At 37.9% G+C, this 10,802-nt stretch overlaps 3 protein-coding genes across 3 annotated transcripts; all 3 read left to right on the top strand.

Moving 5' to 3' along the window:
* The first annotated feature begins 254 nt into the window (after positions 1 to 254).
* LOC131069322 (LEAF RUST 10 DISEASE-RESISTANCE LOCUS RECEPTOR-LIKE PROTEIN KINASE-like 1.2) lies at positions 255 to 2,753 on the top strand. The gene is made up of 3 exons (XM_059216426.1): positions 255 to 1,170; positions 1,310 to 1,339; positions 1,463 to 2,753. Exons 1-3 carry the CDS (start codon positions 423 to 425, stop codon positions 2,653 to 2,655), a joined length of 1,971 nt encoding a protein of 656 aa, XP_059072409.1. The 5' UTR covers positions 255 to 422; the 3' UTR covers positions 2,656 to 2,753.
* A 301-nt stretch (positions 2,754 to 3,054) lies between these two features.
* Positions 3,055 to 5,660, top strand: LOC131069321 (LEAF RUST 10 DISEASE-RESISTANCE LOCUS RECEPTOR-LIKE PROTEIN KINASE-like 1.2). Its single transcript, XM_058004688.2, has 3 exons — positions 3,055 to 3,892; positions 4,064 to 4,096; positions 4,182 to 5,660. The coding sequence occupies exons 1-3, from the start codon at positions 3,205 to 3,207 to the stop codon at positions 5,381 to 5,383; spliced, it is 1,923 nt and encodes a 640-aa protein (XP_057860671.2). The 5' UTR covers positions 3,055 to 3,204; the 3' UTR covers positions 5,384 to 5,660.
* Positions 5,661 to 7,185: 1,525 nt separating this feature from the next.
* Positions 7,186 to 9,801, top strand: LOC131069320 (LEAF RUST 10 DISEASE-RESISTANCE LOCUS RECEPTOR-LIKE PROTEIN KINASE-like 1.2). Its single transcript, XM_058004687.2, has 3 exons — positions 7,186 to 8,032; positions 8,215 to 8,277; positions 8,360 to 9,801. The coding sequence occupies exons 1-3, from the start codon at positions 7,354 to 7,356 to the stop codon at positions 9,562 to 9,564; spliced, it is 1,947 nt and encodes a 648-aa protein (XP_057860670.2). The 5' UTR covers positions 7,186 to 7,353; the 3' UTR covers positions 9,565 to 9,801.
* Positions 9,802 to 10,802: the final 1,001 nt, after the last annotated feature.

Here is a 10,802-nt window from a genome sequence, read left to right as displayed (position 1 = left end):
ATTTTGAAGACAATTTAGTATTTGTTTAGTTTTTATATAGAATCTTCAACCTTTAAAAAAACCTAGACTCATTTCACAATTTCAACGGGATTTGGCGTGTTCGGCACGTCATCGCGGAAAGAGTCGGGGAATTCACCTCTACCAAATCCGCGTCTTTACTTAACCACACTCCGCCTGCCTTCAGTAGCGACCAAACTCCACTTACTTTTACAAAAACCAGTCGAGTTTCACAAGTAAAAGAGGTCAAATAAGCAATCTTCACTGCGGAGTACCGTCACCGTCGTTGTCGTATCTGATCTCCTTTCTACCCACTTTCTCCTACTCCTTTCTTTAGTCTTGATCGACGACTTTTCTTGCTATTACCTTCGTTTTGATGTTCCCCTGCTTCTCACTTGCCTTCTTTCAATTCTTTCAGTTCTGATATGGAAGCACTTCAGATGGTTCTCATTCTTCTCCAACCCCACGCTCTGCGTTTAAGCCGCTTCCTCTTCTTTGTCGGAATTTTGCTATCATGCTTGGCCTTTCACTGTAATGAAGCGTGTGATGTTTTCAGCTGTGGGGATTACAGTTTGGATTTTCCATTTGGTCTGTTTGGCAGCGGCTGCGGTGACCCTAAGCTTCAGGTAAAGTGTGATAATGCAACGAAGATGCCTCTAATTACTATCGGTGGCTACCAATACTACATACGGGAGCCCCACATTTTCTCCCCGGCAGCAGTGGTACCAGACTCTTACCCTACCATGATGATATTATTCAAGCAATTTGAGCAAGATGCATGCAATTTCTCAGATAGCGTCTATGATCAATTCTGGAGTGCCAAACAATTCCATATTGTAGATGGATACGCAAATATAACACTGTCAACATTTTGCACTGGGTCGTATGGAGAACCGTACTCGCCCAATTTGATGTGTAATGAACATAAATACTATAATGACAGTCTTCCAGGTTCGAACATAGTTTGTGAATCGGACTTCAGGATTGCCGTGAATGAAACTGACTTAAAATTGGGAAAACGTCTGCCTCAGATTACTGGCGAAGGGATCAATATAACGTGGTATGCTAGCAAAGATTGTGAGGATTGCGAGACAGATTCCAGAAACTGCACTCATCTAATAAGCTCATCTTTCTGCTATTGCGATGCTATGTCCTATTCACAATGCTCCAGTGGTAAGGCTTCTAATTCTGTTTCTAAATTAGATTGCAAATGAACGAATGTTGTAGTATTTCTCCACAAATTGAAGGCTTTGCTTTCTCCCTTATTATGCAATTACATAGTTCTCACAATATGGAGATTTACGCGTTGCAGGAAAGTCGAGTAAGAATGCCATTATTTTAGGTATGCACCGTTTCCTTCTCGTTTGGGCAATTATTTTAGCGATTTCTGCTTCATTTTCTGATTTTCCTGGAGATTTAGACATGGCGAATTATAGATCTTGTGTATTTATTGATTCCCTGGTAGGTTCATCCATTGGAGGCGGCGTTGCTCTGGCAGCAGCAGTACTAGTCCTGTTTTTATTCTTTCGTGTGAAGAGAAGAAAGCAATTCGCTACCAGGGACCTTCCTAATGATTTTAGAAAACATAAAGGAAACGACATGGAAGGGGGTCAGCAGAGGCATATGATTGGCAATTTGCCAATTTTTTCATTTGAAGAACTTCAACAGGCCACAGATTTCTTCGACGAAAAGAACGAACTTGGAGATGGAGGGTTTGGTGCTGTCTATTTGGGGAAACTCATTGACGGACGAATGGTAGCAGTAAAGAAGCTTTATCAGCAAAATTCTAGAAGGATTGATCAATTTGTCAATGAGGTAGAGATCTTTGCCAATATGAATCATCCCAACCTTGTTCGTCTTTATGGCTGTACTGAGCCAAATAGTCCAGTGCTGCTGCTTGTTTACGAGTTCCTGCCGAATGGAACCCTAGCCGACCATCTTCACGGCAGCAGAAAAAGGCCTAACGGTTTGCCTTGGGGAGTTCGTCTAAACATTGCCATAGATACTGCCCAAGCCTTAGCCTACCTACACAGTATCAATCCCCCTGTTTTTCACAGAGACGTAAAATCCACCAATATTCTCTTAGATGAATATTTCAGGGCAAAAGTTGCAGATTTTGGCCTTTCCAGATTGGTGCCTGTGGATGTCTCACACGTTACCACTGCTCCACAAGGCACGCCCGGGTATGTTGATCCTGAATACCATGAATGCTTTCAGCTCACAGAAAAGTCTGATGTTTACAGCTTTGGGGTTGTATTGGTGGAGCTTATATCTGCTAAATTAGCCGTGGATGTGACAAGAAAAAGAAATGAGATCAGCCTCGCTATCATGGCAGTGAACAAGATAAAAATTGGAGCTTTGCAAGAACTGGTAGATCCTGATTTGGGGATTGAGGCGAATCCTGAGGTGAAGGACATGGTTAGTGCGGTCGCTGAATTGGCATTCAATTGCCTTGCAAACAACAGGGATATCAGACCAGACATGAGGGAGGTTACATCTCGTCTTGAGCAAATCAAAGAGTTGCATATAAAGTATCTCCAAGAACAGCCACACTCATTCAGCAAGCAATCCATCAAGTCCAACGGTGTGGCGCTGCCACCATCCCCTACTTCTGTACAGGAAAGATGGCCCAGCATCACCTCCGACAAAAGTCCCTAATTTCTTTTTGTACAGTTTTTGTTGCAAGTCCGATTGTCAATTTCAAACAAATGTAGGGTAATCTAAGCTATTGATTACTCTCATTTTTTGGTTTTCCATTTCTTGGTGCTTTCCTTTATGTTTAATATGTGAAATATGATGTATAAATAAAGAATAAAATACAGACGGTGAAAATGTGTTTGCTCCGAATGAAAAATGTAGCTTTGTCTGAATGCATGACTATTTATAAAAGAAAATATTGTTCTTTGTAGTTTGGTATAGTCGCAGGGAGCTGTTGAACAAACTCTTTCGTCGGCTTTTATTAGGAGAAAAAGTCATGAAATAGACTATGAACCTTCTCAACAGTGATGTCCTGCAACTAGAAGAACCCAAATCTTTGACTTCTAGATTATTGATTAATCCGTTTAAATATTAAATTTGAAAAGACGAATACTGCGCGTATTGACCGCGTGAGCGCCTATCTTTGTTGACACAATTGAATCGTTCAAATGCTAGCTTGTTTTCATTATAGAGAGAGAGTTCTGCAATTACTGGATTCCCCCAAATGCAATGCCGATGGATGCAATCCTTGCCCATTTTACTTCAATACATTCACCCGTCCATCACACAATGTCTCGTTTTGATCTCCTTTATACCTTCATTTTCTACACCCTTTTGCTCTCTGGTGCGCTATGCGCAAACCCTAATTATACTTCTTGCAGTTACAATCAAACATGTGGCGGTATAGGAATCCTATATCCTTTCGGTTTGCGGGGAAGTGGATGTGGTCTGCCAAGCTTTCAGATCGACTGTGTAGATGAACGTCGTGTAATCGAAATTGGAAGCCACAAATACACAGTCGTAGATGTCTTTCTCGATAATCATACCTCAACAATTGTGGACGAGAAGTATTTCCAATTGTGCACATCTTCATATGATAGCTTTGATGGGATAAATGACAGCAGTGCCTTTTATAACATCACAGAACAGAGCTTTAGTCTGAAAATCCTCAAGTGTGGCAGTGGCACGCTATGTTTACTCGATGGTGTGTTGTCACCTTCGTTGTCATGTACTTCGGAAGAAGTGACTGTTAAAGGGGCAATAGCACATTGGAATATTACAAATAACCCATTATATAAGAACTGTCGCAGTTGTGAATCAAGCGGTGGTTGGTGTGGGTACAATGTTTCCGATGAAGGGAAGTTCCTTTGTTTCTGCGAGGATGCAACCCATCCAAATCGATGCCCAGTTCCACAAGGTATTTGGTTCAAAATCTCTCTATATTTGCCTCTTTAGTAATTAAGTTTATTAGCCTTGTAATTCGAATAAAGAAAACAGAAAATTTCTAGCTTTTTGACAGTTAATTCTCCCAGTGAGTAGAACCGTCATTATTTCAAGAGCTGATTGGCATTTTGCATTTTTAATGCAGGAAAGAAGAGCTCAAACTTAGGTCCTGTAATAGGTGAGAGACTTCTTGATTTTATGAGACTGAAATTTAGCTAATTTCTTATTCTTCCCATGCATTAACATCTTTCTAACCACCGCAGGTGGTGTCAGTGGAGGATTGGCATTGTTGTTGATAGGAGGATTCCTGATATGTAAAATTCGAAAACGGAGGAGGAGGAACCTTTCTCATAGCCCAACTCTTATTGCAAAAGAGGTTGAATATAGCGAAAGCAGGGATATAGAAGCAGGGGTACAACAGAAAATAGGGAATTTGCCCATTTTCTCCTATGAAATCCTGAAACAGGCAACAAGCGACTTCGCCGAGGAAAAAATGCTTGGAGACGGTGGGTTTGGATCCGTGTATCTGGGAAAACTTCCTGATGGGCGAGCAGTCGCTATAAAAAGAATGTATCAGGACAACTGGAGAAGGCATGACCAGTTTATCACTGAGGTCCAGATTTTGTCATCCCTGCACCATCCAAATCTGGTACGTCTCTATGGTTGCACTTCTCCAGAGGGCAAAGATCTGCTTCTTGTTTATGAATATGTGAAGAACGGTACTGTGGCAGATCATCTCCATGGAGAAAAGAAAGGGATAAGCTTAAATTGGCCAACACGTTTAAAAATCAGCGTGGAAACAGCCCATGCCTTGGCATTTCTTCACAAACAAGAGCCCCCTGTACTACACAGAGATGTAAAGACCACAAACATTCTTGTAGATGAGTATTTCAAGGTAAAAGTTGCAGATTTTGGGCTTTCCAGGTTTATGCCTCCGGATGTAACCCATGTCTCAACTGCTCCACAGGGCACTCCGGGCTACCTTGATCCAGAATACTATGAATGCTTTCAGCTCACAGAAAAATCAGATGTCTACAGCTTTGGTGTGGTGTTAGTAGAATTGTTCTCTTCAAAATTGGCTGTAGATATAAATAGGACTAGAAAAGAAATTTCCCTGGCTAATATGGCTTTAGCAAAGATCAGAGAAGGTGCTTTGCAGGAGCTTGTAGATTCTAGTTTAGGCTTTAATCTTGATAATGAGGTAAGATCATCTATCACAGCAGTTGCAGAGTTGGCCTTCAGATGCCTCCAGGCCTCCAAGGATGATAGACCAGATATGGATGAAATTGTTGCTCAGCTTGACCAAATAGACCAAAATTGGATGCATGTTAAAAGCTCTGCTTCTCACTCGTCTTTCGGTAGCGATGGAGGAAAGAAAGCTTTCAGCGGTGTGCCCCCTCCCTCTCCCACTTCTGTTCAGGATAAGTGGCCAAGCACCGAAACGACTCCCAACAACAGTGCGTAATTAGTTTGCATGTTTCAGAGATTCTCTTCAATTATTTGATAGTGATTTCTTTTGTTTCCTCTATGTAATTATAACAATATGGGTGTCAGCCATGCGCATGTCAGTACTGGAATACTTATATTATATCCCCTGTATACCCACTTACAGTTCGAATATTTTGAAACCACCGAATTAATATATTTTTTGTGTGGATTTTTAATTGTAACGCCAATCTCAGATTTGCCCACAGATGTTGTATATTCATTTAAGCAATTCAGCTAAACCTTTTCGTTGTAAATTGTAGTAGTTGTGGTTTAAGTAGCCCAGAACTTCGCCATTAACAGAAGTTATTTTTTTCGGTTTTATTTAATTGAATCGCTCACCACTTCTTATATTGCATTATGCAAACGTACTGTAACAATGAATCTTTGCAGTTGAAAAAGTCTCAAGTTTCTTTTCGAATTATTTCATCAGATGATTTCTGAGTTGCCTTCATCTCCTGCACATGTAGATTTAGTTTTTTCTTGCAGGATAAGACTCCGCAGCCACTCTTTGCTTAGTTGTTCTGCAAAATCAATGCTAAACATGTTAAAGATAAAATGGATTCCATGTCCCTCTTGCGAAGCCCACGGTCACATTGACTACTTCATGGGAAGAAGTCCGATGTGCATTTCATCAGGCACCACTTCATTTATTTAAGAGAAGGATGATAAGTGGGCGGCGAGGGAATTTAGTGGTTTTCCAAGGTCACCATCTGTGTAGACGTCAGATGCTTTACATGTTCCTTGTGTGGGCTTTTATAAAGGCGTTGAGTAAAGGGTCAGATTGATCCAAGGAGCTTGGAGTGAATCTACACCGTGCTGTATAGCAGATATTTGAGCCTCTTTAAGAATTTAAAAAACAAAGGATTATCTATTTCTTTTATATATTGTTGAAATTTGTAAGTGTATTTTATGAATGTCAATAAAAAATAATGTACTTTATGTTTAGGCTAGGTTGTGTATACTGGCACAAAATTTCAAAGGGAATCGCACCTTCTTTTATAATGGTTAATAATATTTTGAAACATGTATTAATCTTACGAATAATTTTATTATTTTTTATTTTAATGTAATTTTTATTGAAATTATAGTATGTAAAAGATAATTACATGTAAAATGTAGTTTTATTTAAACTTAAAAAATTTAAGAAATTTAAAATATTTTATAAATTTGTAATAATAAAATATAAGTACAATATTTAATATTATTTTTTTTATTAAAATGGGTTTTATATAATAATATTAAGTTTAAATGCATGGCAAGATATTTAGAGTATAAAAATATGATCTGAAAATACAGGTGGACTTTAAGCTTATTTTCAAATTTAAAGATTTTAAGGAGATGTTTATTCATGCGTATGCTTCTAGATTCAATTGTTGGACTATGTGATCACATCAGGATGCAAGAGCTCTAGAAGAAAAATACAAGAATATGAAAGAAGTATGAAAGTCATATATAGACTTTCCATAATACACATTATCTCTTACTGAAGTTTATAAGAAATATTTAAGATTCATTCATTTATAATTTGATAACATATCTAACAAGATTTCTAATAGATATTCTATCCATTTGTTTTATAATTAAAATCTTATTAAACATTTGTTTTTTAAATATTAAAATTTAGAAACCATTTTATTTATTTTAAGATCTTCACATGTGAACATTAATTTCATTCCATCTCCTACTGTTCTATAGACTAGACTGATGTCCCCCATAAGATATCCATATGCCAATTAAAGTGTGAAACTGAACTCTTTGGTCAGCTTTGACTTAAAAGCATCTTGAAGCTCGTTTTGTTTTATTAGGGAAAAAAAGTCATGAAATAGATTCCGAACCTTCTAAAAGGTAATATACTGCAACGAGAAGAACCCTAAATCCCTCTTTCAAATATTAGCTGTTTTCATTGTAATGAGATACCTCTGCAATTAGTGAATTCGGTCAAAATCAATGCCCATGGCTCCAATTCTTGCCCTTTTTACTTCAATACAATCACCCGTCCATCATTCTGTGTCTCGTTTAAATCTACTCTATACCTTCATTGCGTATACCCTTTTAATCCCTTGTTCGCTATGCGCAGACCTCAGTTATACAAACTGCGAAAGCAATCAAACATGTGGCGGTATAAAAATCCCATATCCTTTTGGTTTAAGGGAAAGTGGATGTGGTCTGCCAGACTTACAAGTCGACTGTGAAGATAAGGGACATTTGGTAATCAAAATTGGAAACCAGAGGTACACAATCTTAAACTTTTTTCCAGATAATCAGACGTCAACAATTACTGAGGACACGAGTTTCCAAAATTGTTCATTTTCATATAATCTCAACGAAGATGCAATCCAAGACGGGGGTCTCTTCGATCAAATCCAACGACATAACATCAGTCTACAAGTTCTTGTGTGCGATTTGCAATGTGTAGCTCTACTACCTGGCCTTGAGGTTCCAGGATGTTCTTTTAAATGGGTAACTGTTGAAGAGGCATCAACCCATTGGAATATTGCCGAGGAACAAGACCAGAAATGTAAGAGTTGCGTTTCAAGCGGTGGTCTGTGTGGGTTTAATATTTCCGATTTAAACCAGTTCCTTTGCTTTTGCGAGGATGCACCCCATCAAACCACATGTTCATCAGGTATTTGGTTCAATTTTCTCTATATTTGCCTCTTAGTAATTTAGTTTTACTAACCTCGCAATTTAGAAAAACTAAAAGTTAAAGAGAATATGGGCGCTATAAAGTCCTAGCTTTCTCATAATTTATTCTGCTGAATCATCTTTATTTTCAGAGCTGATAAGCATTTTGCATTTTTAATGCAGTCATTGCAGGCAATGCAGTCAAGAAGAAGAACTCAAAGAAGTCAAACTTAGGTCTTATAATAGGTGAGAGGCTTCTTGATTCTATGAGACTGAAAATTTGCTAATTTATTCTTCCCATCCATTAACTTCTTTCTAACCACCGCAGGTGGTGTCAGTGGAGGCTTGGCTTTGTTGTTGATAGGAGGAGGGTTCCTAATATGTAGAAACCCAAAACAGAGGAGGAGAAACCTTTCTCCGAGCCCAACTCTTATTACAAAAGAGGTTGAATATAGCGCAAGCAGAGATATAGAAGCAGGGGTACAGCAGAAAATAGGGAATTTGACCATTTTCTCCTATGAAATCCTAAAATATGCAACAAACAACTTCTCCGGGGACAAAATTCTTGGGGATGGTGGGTTTGGATCTGTGTATCTGGGAAAACTTCCTGATGGGCGAGCAGTAGCTGTAAAAAGAATGTATCAGGACAACTACAGAAGGCACGACCAGTTTATCAACGAAGTGCAGATTCTATCGTCTCTGCAACATCCAAATCTGGTAGGTCTCTATGGCTGCACTTCTCCAGAGGGAAAAGATCTGCTTCTTGTTTATGAATATGTGAAAAACGGTACTGTGGCAGATCATCTCCACGGAGAAAAGAGAGGGAAAGGCTTAAATTGGGAAATACGTTTAAAAATCAGTGTAGGAACAGCTCATGCTTTGGCATTTCTTCACAAACAAACCCCCCCTGTACTGCACAGAGATGTGAAGACCACAAATATTCTTGTAGATGAGTATTTCAAGGCAAAAGTTGCAGATTTTGGACTTTCCAGGTTTATGCCTCTGAATGTAACCCATGTCTCAACTGCTCCGCAGGGCACTCCGGGGTACCTTGATCCAGAATACTATGAATGCTTTCAGCTCACAGAAAAATCCGATGTCTACAGCTTTGGTGTGGTTTTAGTGGAATTGATCTCCTCCAAGTTGGCTGTAGATATAAACAGGACTAGAAAGGAAATTTCCCTGGCTAATATGGCTTTAACAAAGATCACAGAAGGAGCTTTGCAAGAGCTTGTAGATTCTAATTTAGGCTTTGATTTTGACAATGAGGTAAGATCATCTATCACAGCAGTTGCAGAGTTAGCCTTCAGATGCCTCCAGGCCTCCAAGGATGATAGACCAGATATGAAAGAAGTTGTTGCCCAGCTTGACCAAATAGACCAAAATTGGGTGCATGTGAAAAATCCTGATTCTCACACCTCTTTCGGTAGTGATGGAGGAAAGAAAGTTCTTAGTGGTATGGGCCCTCCCTCTCCCACTTCTGTTCAGGACAAGTGGCCAAGCACAAAAACCACACCCAACAACAGCGCGTAGTTAGTGTGCATATTTCAAAGATATTTTTTAATTGCTTGATAATGTTTTCTTCTGTTTCTTTTATGTAATTATAACAGTATGGATTTCTGCCATGAGCATGCCGTCCTGTAATTATAACAAAACAGATTTTAGGCATGTACCGACTAGGATTGTAGTACTCTCTATTATATACCCTGTTTACTGCTTCTTATGAGCATAATTTGAAGCCAACGAAGTAATATAGGTTTTGTATGGATCTATACTTTTCATGTCCTGTTAGATTTAATGATCTATTATCATCATCCTTGAATTTTTCATCATGATAATAGATCATAGAACATGATACTGATGATAGATCGTAGAATGTAATCTGAAATGTTAATAATAAAAGATTGATTCAAATTGAAACAGTTACTAGTATTGTGTTTACAGGAAGAAGACTTTGCGACCTCTATTTGCGTACTTGTTCTGCAAATTGAATGTTTAAGATAAGCTTTAATGGATTCCATGCCCCTCATCTGACCTAACGCTCACATTGACTACTTCATAGAAATAAGTCCGATCTGCATTTCAACAGTAACCATTTTTATTTGTTTAAGCAAAGAATAATCTGAAGATAAGGCCATTGTAATTTTTTTCGAGGTCACTGTCACCGTAGACATCTTCCTTGTGTGGAATTTCATAAGGGCGTTGATAAAAGGAGCTCTAATGACTGGACATTCTAAGGTGTAGATTAATTCAGACAGCTTGGACTGCATCTACCGTCTCGTACAGTAGGCATGTGAGCGTCATTAGGAATTTTTTTTCTTCAAAAGGATTTTTTTTTTCATTTTTTTTAAATATATTGATAAAATGTGGTTTTTATATTAAGATTAGGTTGCGTCTCCTCGCTCAAAGTTTCAAAGGGAATCGCACCTTCCTCCTAAAATTGAAACAGCTATAATCTTAAAAATAGTTTTTTTTTTCAACTATGGTTCAATTTTTAATTAAAATATATAAGATTAATGAGATTAGTGTTTAGGACGAGGGAAATTTTAGATTTTATTATTTATATGTAAAGTATAATATTTTAAATTTATAATAAAAATGAATAAAATTGTAAAATATATGATGTAAAGTGTGATTTATAACATTTTTAAAATTTAGAATAAAATTCAATCTATATATATATGATAGCATAAAAAAATAAATTATAAAAGAAGGTAATGTGTGTGGAAATAGAGGATCAAAAAGCAAGTGATCATTTTTACTTTTTAATT

The sequence above is a fragment of the Cryptomeria japonica genome, chromosome 2 (genome assembly GCF_030272615.1).
Source record: "Cryptomeria japonica chromosome 2, Sugi_1.0, whole genome shotgun sequence".
NCBI lineage: Eukaryota > Viridiplantae > Streptophyta > Pinopsida > Cupressales > Cupressaceae > Cryptomeria > Cryptomeria japonica.
The sequence above is the reverse complement of the archived record's forward strand: the minus strand, read 5'-3'. Positions and strand labels throughout refer to the sequence as shown.

Coding starts and splice junctions, on each gene's coding strand:
- LOC131069322 (XM_059216426.1), top strand. CDS start 423: ATGGAAGCACTTCAGATGGTTCTCATTCTTCTCCAACCCCACGCTCTG. Junction 1,171..1,309: donor CTATTCACAATGCTCCAGTG/GTAAGGCTTCTA, acceptor TACGCGTTGCAG/GAAAGTCGAGTAAGAATGCC. Junction 1,340..1,462: donor TAAGAATGCCATTATTTTAG/GTATGCACCGTT, acceptor ATTCCCTGGTAG/GTTCATCCATTGGAGGCGGC.
- LOC131069321 (XM_058004688.2), top strand. CDS start 3,205: ATGCCGATGGATGCAATCCTTGCCCATTTTACTTCAATACATTCACCC. Junction 3,893..4,063: donor TCGATGCCCAGTTCCACAAG/GTATTTGGTTCA, acceptor TTTTTAATGCAG/GAAAGAAGAGCTCAAACTTA. Junction 4,097..4,181: donor AAACTTAGGTCCTGTAATAG/GTGAGAGACTTC, acceptor TAACCACCGCAG/GTGGTGTCAGTGGAGGATTG.
- LOC131069320 (XM_058004687.2), top strand. CDS start 7,354: ATGCCCATGGCTCCAATTCTTGCCCTTTTTACTTCAATACAATCACCC. Junction 8,033..8,214: donor TCAAACCACATGTTCATCAG/GTATTTGGTTCA, acceptor TTTTTAATGCAG/TCATTGCAGGCAATGCAGTC. Junction 8,278..8,359: donor AAACTTAGGTCTTATAATAG/GTGAGAGGCTTC, acceptor TAACCACCGCAG/GTGGTGTCAGTGGAGGCTTG.